This window comes from Egretta garzetta, unplaced genomic scaffold (assembly GCF_000687185.1).
Source record: "Egretta garzetta isolate BGI_Z169 unplaced genomic scaffold, ASM68718v1 scaffold585, whole genome shotgun sequence".
Classification (NCBI taxonomy): domain Eukaryota; kingdom Metazoa; phylum Chordata; class Aves; order Pelecaniformes; family Ardeidae; genus Egretta; species Egretta garzetta.
Window position 1 is genome coordinate 691,562 of NW_009259708.1, and position 12,376 is coordinate 703,937.

The following is a 12,376-nucleotide window of genomic DNA, read 5'->3' on the forward strand; positions in this document are numbered from 1 at the left end:
TTTGCTGCTGATATACTTGAAGAAGCCCTTCTTGTTATCCTTGATATCCTTTGCCAAACTTAGTTCCAGGTGAACCTTGGCCTTTCTAGTTGCTTCCCTACATGCTCTGGCAGCATTCCTGTATGCCTCCCAGGTGGCCTGATCCTCTTTCCACATTTCATGGAGCTTACTCTTTTCTTTGAGTTTCACTAGGAGCTCCTTGTTTGTCCATGCAGGCCTCTTGCCTCATTTACTTGATTTCCTATTCACAGGGATGCACCGATCCTGAGCACGGAGGAAGAGCTGCTTAAATAGCAGCCAGCTCTCTTGGACTCCCCTACCTTCAAGAGCATTAGCCCATGGAATTCTTCCAAGTAGGTCCCTGAAGAGGCCAAAGTTAGCTCTCCTGAAGTCCAATGTGGCAGTCCAACTTGTTGTTCTGCTTCCCCCTCTCAGAATCCGGAACTCCACCATCTCGTGGTCACTGCAGCCAAGCCTGCCCCCTGCCTTCACATCCTCAACCAGTTCTTCTTTATCTGCCAGCACAAGGTCCAATAGCGCTCCACTGTTGGCCTATTCCTTTATGCAAATGTTTATAAATAAAGGGTAGGTAAGCATTATTTCTTTAAGTTTATAGCAGAGTATCTGGCAGGCTTGCTAGATTTTTGTTCAGAAGATCTCCAGCAAAGCAGAACTAACAGCAGTTTTAAGGGTGATACTGTTTTGAATAGTATGGCTGTTTGATCAGTAATACAGGAATATATATACTTGGTAAAATTTGGTGTGTTGCCACCATTTAGTTTATTCAAACATTGGAAAAAAAATCAGTCAAATACACTACAACTTGCATAATACCAACATTTTTATCTATATGTATATGTTAAATTGACATTACATTACTCATATGAAGAAAAGTGAAACTAAAATTCCTGACTGTTGCGTACCCTTGTGAAGAAATATGTCTTAACAGAAAGTGAGGACAAGCTGTTACAAAATGTAGTCCTGAATATCTCTTTGGAAGATTGATTTTTATCTAAGGAATCCTACTGTACTTCTGTCTCATTACTAACCTCCTGCCAAGTTTAATAATGTGTTAGATTTAAATGTTAAATACAATCAGTCTGTAGCTATAGATGGATAATAAAGTAAAACTGCTCATATTTTTGGTTGACTTTTCACGTTAAATTAATTCTGGGGTTTTTTCTTTTTTTCGTTTCAAGAAAAGCTATAATGTCTAAACACTGTTGAGCTTGAAATCTGACATCATAAACTTTGTTTAATCCTCTTTGGACAGTATTCTTATCCTTTTACTCCTTTGTATTCTTCCTGTAGTTGATAAGCAGTGTGGGTAATGAATCTTCTCCTAGAGGGATGTAATTTAGTCTGGTTTTCTTCTTCAGTAAGCAACCTTGTCTTCCCTGCTACTTTGAAAAGAGGGCTTCAGAGGTCCAGGAAAGTTTGAAGAGTTGTGGACTCCTGCTTTTGTGTAGGAAGGTTTGGAAAGAACCAAAATACATTATCTGAAAGCTTTCTTTGTGGCCAGAAGGGATAATTCTTCGGTCATGGGCCAGTTGCATCATAACAGTAATACAACTGTAAAAGAAAACAGTAATACAATTGTAGGTTGCCCCACTTTTGCAGCCATGGAGGTGTGGCCTTTTCATCTTTTCCCATACTGTCTCTAATTCTTAGCATCTTCCTAGCACAATAGTAAATAACGTGACTGTTCATAAATTTTAGGATTTTTGATGTGAAAATGAAACAGGTGGAAAAATATCCATTTGGTAGTTTCAACACTAAAGTTAGACACAAAGATTCACGATATCACTTAATTTACCAACCTTTTTTTTTTTTTATAAATTTATGTTGTAGTTAGAAGAAAATTTTTCTGGTGACCTGTATTTCAGATCAGAAAAGGGGCAGATTTTGATTGTAAGAGGTGTAGAGAGATTAAAGATGAGGGAAAAAAAAAAAAGCAGGGAGGTATAAACTTCCAAAGGAAAAATATTTTGATTTGCCTAATTTCACTTCTGAGGTGCTTTTTTAATATTTTTTTTTTCAAGATGAAGACCTATTTATTTGGCATGTGCATGCACTTTTGCTGTGTATTATGAGAAGGATGTGGAAAGAGGGTATGAGTGGGAGAACATGCAAGAGTATAATCAGGAGTCTGGAAAGAACTCAGATTTTTATTTTTTAATTAATAAATGGCTTGTTTCATATTCTCTAAAAGCAAGGACCAGAAACACAGGATTTGACATGATTCATCAGACCTCTCCCCTCTGTGATACAACAGCGTGTACTGCTGGAACTCTTGGCATCTGGACTGAGCTAACAACATATCTAAGGAAAAGATATTTTTACCTGCATGTTAATCTATTTACTACTGTCTTCAGATTGGTTCTGGCCCTGTGCCCTTTGCTCAGCTGGGAAGTTGGAGTTGGTACTTCTGCCTTATTTGAAAATACGCATGCATGTAGTAGTGAGGTTTACAGATAGAGGTTTTTAGACCATGCGATAACTTGGAGGGATTTTTTTTTCTTTTTAGATAGTGGATGCAGAAGTTGTTTTTATATGCAAATCCTTGACAGAATAAGATTATTTGCTTCTTTTTTCATTAGCTCACCCCTTTGAGTCATTGTCACCTTGTTTTATCCAAATCAGTATATAAGATGCCCATTTCTGGGAGAAGTCCCAGAAACTAATCTCCTCAGCTAGAAAGAGTCCTCAAAGGAAAATTTGACTGTGTTCTTGCATGTGTGTGTGTGTTTGCAGTGATGGAGAATTTCAGTTTTCCAGTCAGTAAATGGGTATTTAGTTATCATCATGAGGATCATACCACAGCTTGAGGGAAATCATAGGATCAACTACACAAACTGTCATTACATTTTGATGTGCTTGGGACTGGCATTTTTGCTATTCTCACAAGTATGCAGAATTTTTTTGCAGAAGTTCTTGTTGAATTATTGAGTTTCTGGAAACAATATAGTGTTTAAATGTGCAGTTTTGAGCAGATTAAATGCAGTTAAATTTAGAATTCCTAACTATTCAGTTTAAAAGTTTGGCCATCACAGGACCTTTATTTAAGTTCCAACTCTGTTATATCTTTAGGACACTGGAAAATGGAGAACTGAAGTTTACATTTCCGTTGCGCAATGACAGTGTAGAAATAAGAATGCTTTTAAAGCTTTCCTTTTTGCTATATACTGTAACAACTTGTGTTAATGAGCTGCTTTAAGTAGAATGTTTCTTCATATAATTGCAAGGAGGATTCTTTCATCCATCTTTATTGAAGCATTTTGCATCTATGTGTTCTAGACAACCATAACTTTGAATCTTTTGCCTTAAATTATCTGTTCCAGAGTCTGTCTGGCTGTCCATTGATAGACTGTTTTAATGACTGCTTAGAACTTTGTCCCGTGTAAATCTTGTTTGTGCTTTCCTCATTTGAAACTATGACATATGTAAACTCTCATATTTGAGTATGCTGCAGGATATTGGAATTTTTTTTACCCCCACTCAGGTTTTTGGGTACATCAGAATGGGAGTCTGTCATTCTTGGAGAAACTTTCAGAGGAGTACTTGGTGAAATATGTATTGAAGTGGCACTGGTTAGGAGCTCCAAAATTTGTAATTCTGTGAATTATGTAGCTCTTCTGTGTGTTGTATCTGAAACAGCCTCAGTAATACCTCAAACTTGGAGCAGGTTAATTTTCATGTAAGTCTTTATTGCATATCATGTAAATAAGAAGAGAATGGAAGACTTGGAAACAAGACTGGTCACCATCTGGAAAACGTGTGCTGTAATTTTAGAAAAGTTATCAAGTCAAAAGATAGTTGTGCATGTAAGTAAATCCAGTTGGTTCATCCTGTAGGATGATGTTGCTTAACACCTGTACATAGGGACTGTAACAGTTCTGAATGCTAATGCTGTAATCCTGCTTCAGACCCAGTTTTTCTGGTCACCTGCCAGAGTAATTGTGGTACCAATCTACTCTCATAGAATAAACACAAGCTTACTGTGAGTAAAGGAGAAGAACTACAGATAGTTTTAAAACCTTTGATGTGAGGGAATTTGCTGGTTTCCCTGGTTTTGAGCATTCAGAACACACTCTAAAGCTGATTGATACTTAGCTTATAAACCAAACAAGCAGATTCAGGAGTTTGTAGGAAGCTTTCTTCCAATGTGGTAGTACTGTCGTCTTCAGTTGAACATGGTATGTTTAAGTGTTGGCTAGCAACCTCTCCCACAAATGTGGGCAAGTAGACCTTCCTTTTCATAGCTTCACTGGTTCTTCCCATGAACTTATAGGGTATCAGGTAAGGACAGATGTTTTGAATTAAGAAATACCACGTGTCTTGTTAGGATGCCAGCTCGTTGGTGTGGTGGGTGACTCAAATGCATTCAGAGCTGAGTCCTGATACATATTGTGCAAGGACCTTTGGGATTTCCCTCTAATAATAATTCTAGGCAGCTGTTTGTGTCAGTACTTTATAAACGACTTTCAGGTTGGGGGGTGAGGGTGCTAATTTTTTGGGCATGTCTTCCAACTTACATTCATGCTGTCTTCCAGTCTGTATAGTTCTCAGTTTCAGTCATACCTGATAGGCAGTTCCATTCTCTAATGAAAAGTTACTTCCGTGCCTTGTTGTATAGAACATTTAATGGAACCTCAAATGCTGCTTTGGAGAAATAAGACTTAATTTGCTGGGAAATTTTTGCTTTGGATAGTTGGACATAATGTTGTCCTCGTGTATGTGAATAAATGAACCTAGATTCAGGATGGTACTCAAGCTTAGTGTGATAGTTAATTTGATGAACCAGTTAAAATGCTCAGTGTGTCAGGTAGTGTTTCTTCTTTGGCAAGGCTGGCTGTCTACTTGGGTGTTTCTTGCTATGCCTGTTAAAGGGGTATCTTTCTGTCATCGTCCGGCATTTAAATTCTCTAGAAGCAGTTTCCAAGTAAGGAGAACAGGGACTTACTAAACATAAACTTTATTCTGCAGTGTATTCAGTGTGATTCTGTATCTTTAACTCTGCATATTAGCATATTATTGAGAAGTTCATTTCCTATATTGGTCTTGGAGTGCTAGACCTCAAAATCTAGTTATATGTAAAATGCTATCTGTTAATATAGTGGATTATAGATATGTACTTTTTTAGCTTAAGCATCATCTTTTGTAAGGCTGCAGAAACAAAAATGTTATGTTCTTCCTAGTCATGTCCTACAGAGAAGTTGGTAGCAGATGTCATAAAACTTAGGAAGCTGTGACTTAAGCCATCAGGACATATTCTTAAAACATTAGGTAGATATTGCCTTGTGGTGCAGAACATGAGCTCTAGTATGTGTTCAGACTTGTCTGATTTTTAATTCATAGCAGAATATTTATAATTATTTGAAGATATTTTTCAGTTACTTATCAGTGAGTCCTAGAAACTATGTCAGTGAAAAGATGTAAATTACTTGCTGTAGAAAATCGCCTCTTGATGGGAGTGTGAAGTTTGTTCATGTTTCATGTAAAATACATAATACCTGCAGAGGATGAGAGAGAAAAGCATTCTTTTCTTGCATGGCTTGATAAATGTTCATGTTAACTTACACGTTAGCCACTTTAAAAGTGCCTGGTTTTCATCAGTAGTGTGAAAGTGCTTAAATTCAACACACCTAGAGGTTGCAACCAGTGTGTAACAGATAATCAGATTCCTTTTTCACTATTGATCTTTTATATTATATATTTCAGACATTTCTAAAGCTACTTATTGTGCAGCAGTGGTTCAGCTAGAGCATAAATATTAACATATGGTATCACTGAGGACTTCTAAATTTTAACCTAAATCTTTGAGGTACTGTTGAGAGTCCAGCTTTTGAAAACTCAATCTTGTGATTGAAAAATACCGTAGGTGAAGCTTTACGTGGGATAAGAACGGTGGTGGAAAAAACAAAGGTTTGGCAGTATCAGCAGCAGCATCATAGCAGTCTTTGCTCCTACTTAGTATTAGAAGATGTTTGCTAATGAATTATGTTTGCTAATGAAAATTAAATGTAGTCTGTCTGGGTTTTGTCATAATTAATTGAACTCTTCTTGAATATCAGCCTATGGCCTTCATACAAGCCATTTCAATTAAATACCAGATTAATTTGTCAGTGATTACACTGAAATACATTTATAAACAGAACAAAATAAGTAATGCTACTATTTTGAAGTAACCTCTATTTAAACACTTTCTGTTTCAGATTTGTACTATGGTGGAGAAGCTTTCTCTGTAGAGCAGCCACAGTCTTTTACTTGTCCTTATTGTGGGAAAATGGGTTATACGGAAACATCTCTTCAAGAACATGTTACTTCTGAGCATGCAGAAACATCAACAGAAGTGGTAAGAAGCTTCAGAATTGGTTTTCAATTATGGTGGAAATGTACTAAAAAGAGTCTCTCTTCTGGAAAATTGATATCCTCCTGTTCTTTTTCTTCCTTGAAGCATGAGTTCATTTAAATGCTTTTCAAGAAGACATAACTACATTTCACGGGAACATCAAAATCTTTCTATGTTTCATGGGTATCATAATAGAATGAGCTTGCTTTCTTCTTTTATGGTTGCTGTTTGGTTGTCCTGATGCTTATGTTTATGAGTATTATTGTGTAAACAAAATTTAGAATGTTCTCACGGTTATTCGGTGTAGCACTGTCTCCCTTTTCACAACCAGTGCGTGGTTGTCCTGGAAGCTCTTATCTGTGGCAGTCTTTTGCAACTGTAAGAGAGAGGAAGACATGCAGACAGTTTGGTGTGGTTTTCAAATAGCTTTTGTAATGGAACTGGTATATTTATGCAGTGGAAGTTGTCATGCTTTTGAAACTATTGCTGTTAAAGCAGGATTTTTTTCCCCCATCCCTAACCATTAGGACATTTGACATGGTTAAAAATGTACTACTTAAACGGGTGTCAACAGAAATACTTCTACCTGAGGGGTTTGCTCCTGCTATCCTGATTGCCTTTGGGAGTATGAGAAATTAGGTTAGCAGAACGACATCCAGGGTGCTCATATGGTTAACTGTTGTAGCATAGATTCCTGGAAAAATGTGGATGTTTGAACTGGATTACTCATCACTAATACATTGTGAAGACATTATAAATAGGTTCTCTGTTCTAATTTCCTAGTTTTCTTAACTTCTAAGGAATTCTGTGGAAGATGATGAACATTTCCCCCCCAAGCCTAATAAGCATCTTGTATGAAGAAGCGATAGGGGTGGTGGTTTGTCGACCTCTTGGAGACTCAGAGGTGTTCTGATCAGTCTTCAAAACCGTATGAAGTGAAACAGTTTACTTCACAATCAGCTGTGCTTTTGGATCATAAATTAATTTAGTGACACACTGCAATTTTTATCATCTCCTTGAGTTTTTCTTTAACTTTCCAACTTTCAAACATAGCATCAACTGTTGAAAGTTCCACATTTGGATGACTTCCTTTTCGTGGCTTAGTATTGCAATTCTGATTTGCACCACTTGATGTCAGTGATACCCTCCTGACACACAATGTTAAGATTCCAGGTCTTTAAATTTGACACAACCTTGTTTGCAGTTGTGACTTCTAGAACTTGGCACATAACACCTAAGTCTACAATATGCTACTCCACTGATTCCTATAAGAGTTGTGTGTGTGTAAATAAACACATAATTGAGCCAGTCTGCGAGATTGCTCTATCTTTGTTCCAAGCAATGATAAAGGACCATATTTTAATCCTGGAATATGATTGTATAAGTTTGAATCTAGTTTTAGTGATAAATGTTTAGTGTGCATGCACATAAAACTACTTGGGTACTGCAGTCTTACTGTAGATAGTGAAAGGCTATAACATTACTAAACATGAAAATATGGATTCTAAAAGTTTGTGGTCTCAGGCTTTCAAGCAATTATTTCTGTTTAGATACTGAGCTTTTAGTCCTTGTAGTATCTCTGTCCATCCAAAGATGTGTTTTATTTTAGATATTTATTTTTAGACCTTTAAGGGAAGTTTACAGGGATGGAATTGCTTTTATTTTACAGTCCCCACCCCAGCACCCCCTGTTTTTCAAAGAATAAGTCGAAGAATTTTTTGTCCATTAAATGTTGCCATTTTTCTGTTCAGGGTGATGCAGATGTTTACTTTCTGCTAATTTTTCTGAGGTATTTGGCATTGGTACATACAGCAATGTTAGGTACTTGCAGGCAGGAATCACAGACTGATGGAGGTTGGAAGGGACCTCTGGAGGTCATCTTACCCAACCCCCTGCTCAAGCAGGGCCACCTACAGCCAGCTGTCCAGGGCCATGACCAGACAGCTTTTTAATATCTCTGGGCATAGAGACTCCACAGCCTCTCTGGGCAGTCTGTGCCAGTGCTCAGTCACCTTCACAGTGAGAAAATGTTTCCTGATGTTCATGAGGAACCTCCTGTGCTGAATTTGTGCCCACTTCTGGTACTGTCAGTGAGAACCACTGAAAAGAGCCTGGCTCCGTCCTCCTTTCACACTCCCTTCAGGTATTTGTGTATATTCCTAAGACCCCCCTGAGCCTGCTCTTCTCCAGGCTGAACAGTCCCAGCTTTCTCAGCTTTTCCTCATGAGAGACTCTGTAGTCCCATAATAATTTTTGTAGCCTTTTGCTAGACTCTCTCCAGTAAGTACATGTCTCTCTTGTATGTGAAGCCCAGAACTGGACACAGTACTCCAGGTGTGGCCTCACCAGTGCTGGATAGAGGCAAAGGATCACCACCCTTGACCTGCTTGGCAGCACTCTTCCTAATGGAGCCCAGGACACCATTAGCTTTCTCTGCCACAGGGGCACATTGCTGGCTCATGGTCCACCAAGACCCCTGGGTCATTTTCTGCAAAGCTGCTTTCCAGCAGGATGGCCTCCAGTGTGTGCTGGCACCTGGGGTTGTTCTTCCCCAGATGCTGGACTTTGCACTTCAGCTTGTTGAACTTTATGAGGTTCCTGTTGGCCCATTTCCTCAGCCTGTTGAGGTCCCTCTGAATGGCAGCACAGTTCTCTGGCATATCAGCCATTCCTCCCAGTTCTGTGTCATCAGCAAATTTCTCACTGATCACCCTCTGAGCATGGCTGTTAAGCCAGTTTTCAGTCCACCTTCCTGTTTGCTTATCCAGCCTCAACAGCTTGTCTATGAGGATCCTATGGGAGACAGTGTCAAAGGCCTTACTGAAGTCCAGGTAGATAGTATCTACTGCTCTCCAGTCACCTACCAGGCCAGTCACTTCATCAAAGAAGTCTTTCAAGTTTGTCAAGCATGACTTCCCCCTCTGCGAAGCCATGCTGAACTGTGCCTGGAAGTGGTGTCCAGGATTAGCTGCTCCATCACCTTCCCAGGGATTGAGGTGAGCTGACCAGCCTGTAGTTCTCCAGGTCTTCTTTAAGATAGGAGTGACACTTACTTTTCTCCAGTCCTCAGGCACCTCTCCCAGTTGCCATGATTGATCAAATATTACTGAGAGCAGTCTCACAATGGCATCTGCCAGGTCCCTCAGCACTTTTGGGTGCATCCCATCATAGCTCATGGGCTTCACTTAAGTATTCTCTAATCTAATCCTCTTCCACCGGGGGAATGTCTTCCTTGCTTCAGACTTTCTCCCTGGTCTCCAGGGCCTTGGAATTCCTGAAGGCTGGTTTTACTAGTAAAGACTGAAGCAAAGGAGGCATTTAGGACTTCAACCTCTTCTGTGTCCTGTGTAGCCAGGTTCCCCATCTTTTGAGCAATGGGCCCACATTTTCCCTAGTCGTCTTTTTGTTGCCTGTGTAATTCTAGAAGCCCTTTTTGTTGCCTTTGACATTGCTCATCTGATTCAATTCCATTTTGGCTTTAGCTTTCCTTACTTTGTCCTGGGATGCTTGGATAATGTTTCTGTATTCCTCTAAGGTTACCTTAGGAGGGTAACCTCTGTATGCTTCCTTTTCGTGTTTGAGTTTGGCCAGGACCATCTTGTTCATCCATGTAGGCCTCCTGCCATTTTTGCCTGACTTCATATTCATTGGGAGGGAGCACTCCTGAGCTTGGAGGGAATGATCCTTGAATATTAACAAGCTTTCTTGCGGCCCCTCTACCGTCCAGGGCCTTATCCCACAGGACTTCTCTGAGCAGATACTTGAAGAGGCCAGAGTCTGCTCTTCTGAAGTTCAGGGTTGTGAGCTTGTTTTTTGTCTTCCTCCTTGCCCTCAGGATCCTGAACTGCACTATCTCAAGGTCACTGCAGCCAAGGTCACTTTGACCTTCACATCCCACATGAGCCCCTCCTTGTTGGTGAGCAGAGCACCTCTCCTCATTGGCTCCTCTGTCACTTGTGTGCTCCAGGAACCTCCTGGATTGCTATCATGCTGTGTTGTACCTCCAGGAGATAGCGGGGTAGTTGAAGTCCTCCACGAGGACAAGGGTCTGCAAGTGTGAGGCATTTCCTATATGTCTGTAGAGGGCCTGATCCATTTGTTCTTCCTGGTCAGGTGTCCTATAGTAGACACCCATTATAATGTCACCTTTGCCTGTCCTCTCTTTAATCCCAGCCCATAAGCTCTCCATCAGCTCTTCTTCCACCCCAGGCAGAGCTTCCTGCACTCCAGCTGCTCTCTCACATAAAGGGCAAGCCCCCCCTTCCTCTTCTGAAGAGCCCCCGTCCTCTCCTTTCTAAAGAGCCCGTATCCCTCCTTTGCAACACTTCAGTCATGGGAGCCATCCCACTGTGTCTCTCTGATACCAGGAAGACTGTAGCCTTGCAACTGCATGCATATCTCCAACTCATAGTGGTTATTCCCCATGCTGCCTGCATTAGTATACAGACACTTTGGAGAGGCAGCCCAGCATGTTGAGGTCCTGGAGAGGAACTCCAGGAGAGTTTGATGGTATTTCCTTGAAGGTGATGGTTTTAATTCTGAGTACTTTAATTGAAAATTCTTCTGGTGTCTGTGGCCATAGTCATAAGTTTTGTGTTTGATTAAATCTGTAAGGTTACACATTAAAAAGAATAAATCATGATTTTGGTGAGTACTAAGACCTCAGTAATTACCAGTATTTCTTCACCAGTAAATTGTCCAAGTGTAATGGCAAACATTACAAGGTAAGTGCAGAAGAATCTGGCTGTCAGTGTGTTGATTGTTATCGTTGTGTTGGGTTTCAGGTCAGTTGACTGTTCCAAATAAAATGCAGCATTCAACTAGAAATCTTTTAGCATTGTAAATACAAAAATTTTAGGAAACGTCATCAAATGTAGTCTTTGCATCTCATTTCAGTACAGACACACACATTTTCTACTGTTACATTGCACTGCAGCAACTTTCTCAGATTTAGCAAGGCAGTAATAGGCTCCTTGTACATGAACTGTAAGGACTAGGTGGTTGATATGTTGCTGATAAAATCAAGGAGCGCTTTTCCTGCAGTGATGAAATAGACAATCTGAGACAGCCTGAATGGTTCTTGTTTCATTCTTGAAGGCTACAGTGTCTCTTGTTGAGGTTTCAGAAATACTGTCACATAAAGAGGTGACCTTGCATGCAAGCACAGAGGTAGTGGTAATATAAGCACGCTTCTTTCGGCGTGTTTTGGCGAAGCCACCAAGGCAAAGGGCTCCGGAGCAGAGGATCACGCTGCCAGGGAACCCTTCCCTAAAGCGGCAGAACCACAAAGTCAACAGCGCAGGGAGGGAGAGGGCACCCCTCTGAGATCAAGTGGACTATCTCCTCTGCCTGGTGGCAGAGCTACAAGGAGAGGTAGACAGGCTCAGGGAGGCGGAGCAGGAGATAGGTTGGTGGAGCCATGCCCTGACCTCCCAGAAATATACACAGGAACAGCCACCAAAAAAGGCCCAGACTCAAAGGGAACTAGTATCCTCCCCCCATCAGGATGAAGGAAGGGCCTCAAAGGAAAGCAGTGAGTGGAAACTGGTCCACAATCGGGGCAGGAGGTGAACCCTTTCCTTGCCCACCACGTCTCCCCAGGTGCCTCTGCATAATAGGTATAAGGCTCTAGATGTGAAAGGCAAGGCAGTGGATGGTGTAGGTGTTGGCCCATCCACATCAGAGGAGGCACGAAGATCAGAAAGATCTCCCTCCTGTATTACTACCACCTCCACGAGGAGGAAGAGATGTGTAATAGTTGTAGGAGACTCCCATCTGAGGGGAACAGAGGGTCCGATATGCCGGGCAGACCCTCCTCTTAGGGAAGTCTGTTGCCTCCCGGCAGCCTGGGTTAGAGACGTTGCTAGGAAACTTCCTAGCCTGGTCTGACCCTCAGACTACTATCCCTTACTGCTCTTCCACGTGGGTGCTGATGAAGTTGCAGTAAGTAGCCCGAGGGTGATCAAAAAAGAATTCAAAGCCTTGGGGCGGTTAGTGAAGGAATCTGGAGCACAGATTTGCTCC

General features: G+C 40.9%; 1 protein-coding gene across 1 annotated transcript in view; it reads left to right on the plus strand.

Annotated features, from left to right (window-relative positions):
• Window positions 1–12,376, plus strand: part of KCMF1 (potassium channel modulatory factor 1) — a 50,008-nt gene that overhangs the window by 24,697 nt on the left and 12,935 nt on the right. Inside the window, exon 3 of the mRNA XM_035894418.1 lies at window positions 6,216–6,355. Coding sequence (XP_035750311.1) covers window positions 6,216–6,355 — 140 coding nt within the window. The remainder of the gene's footprint in view (window positions 1–6,215; window positions 6,356–12,376) is intronic.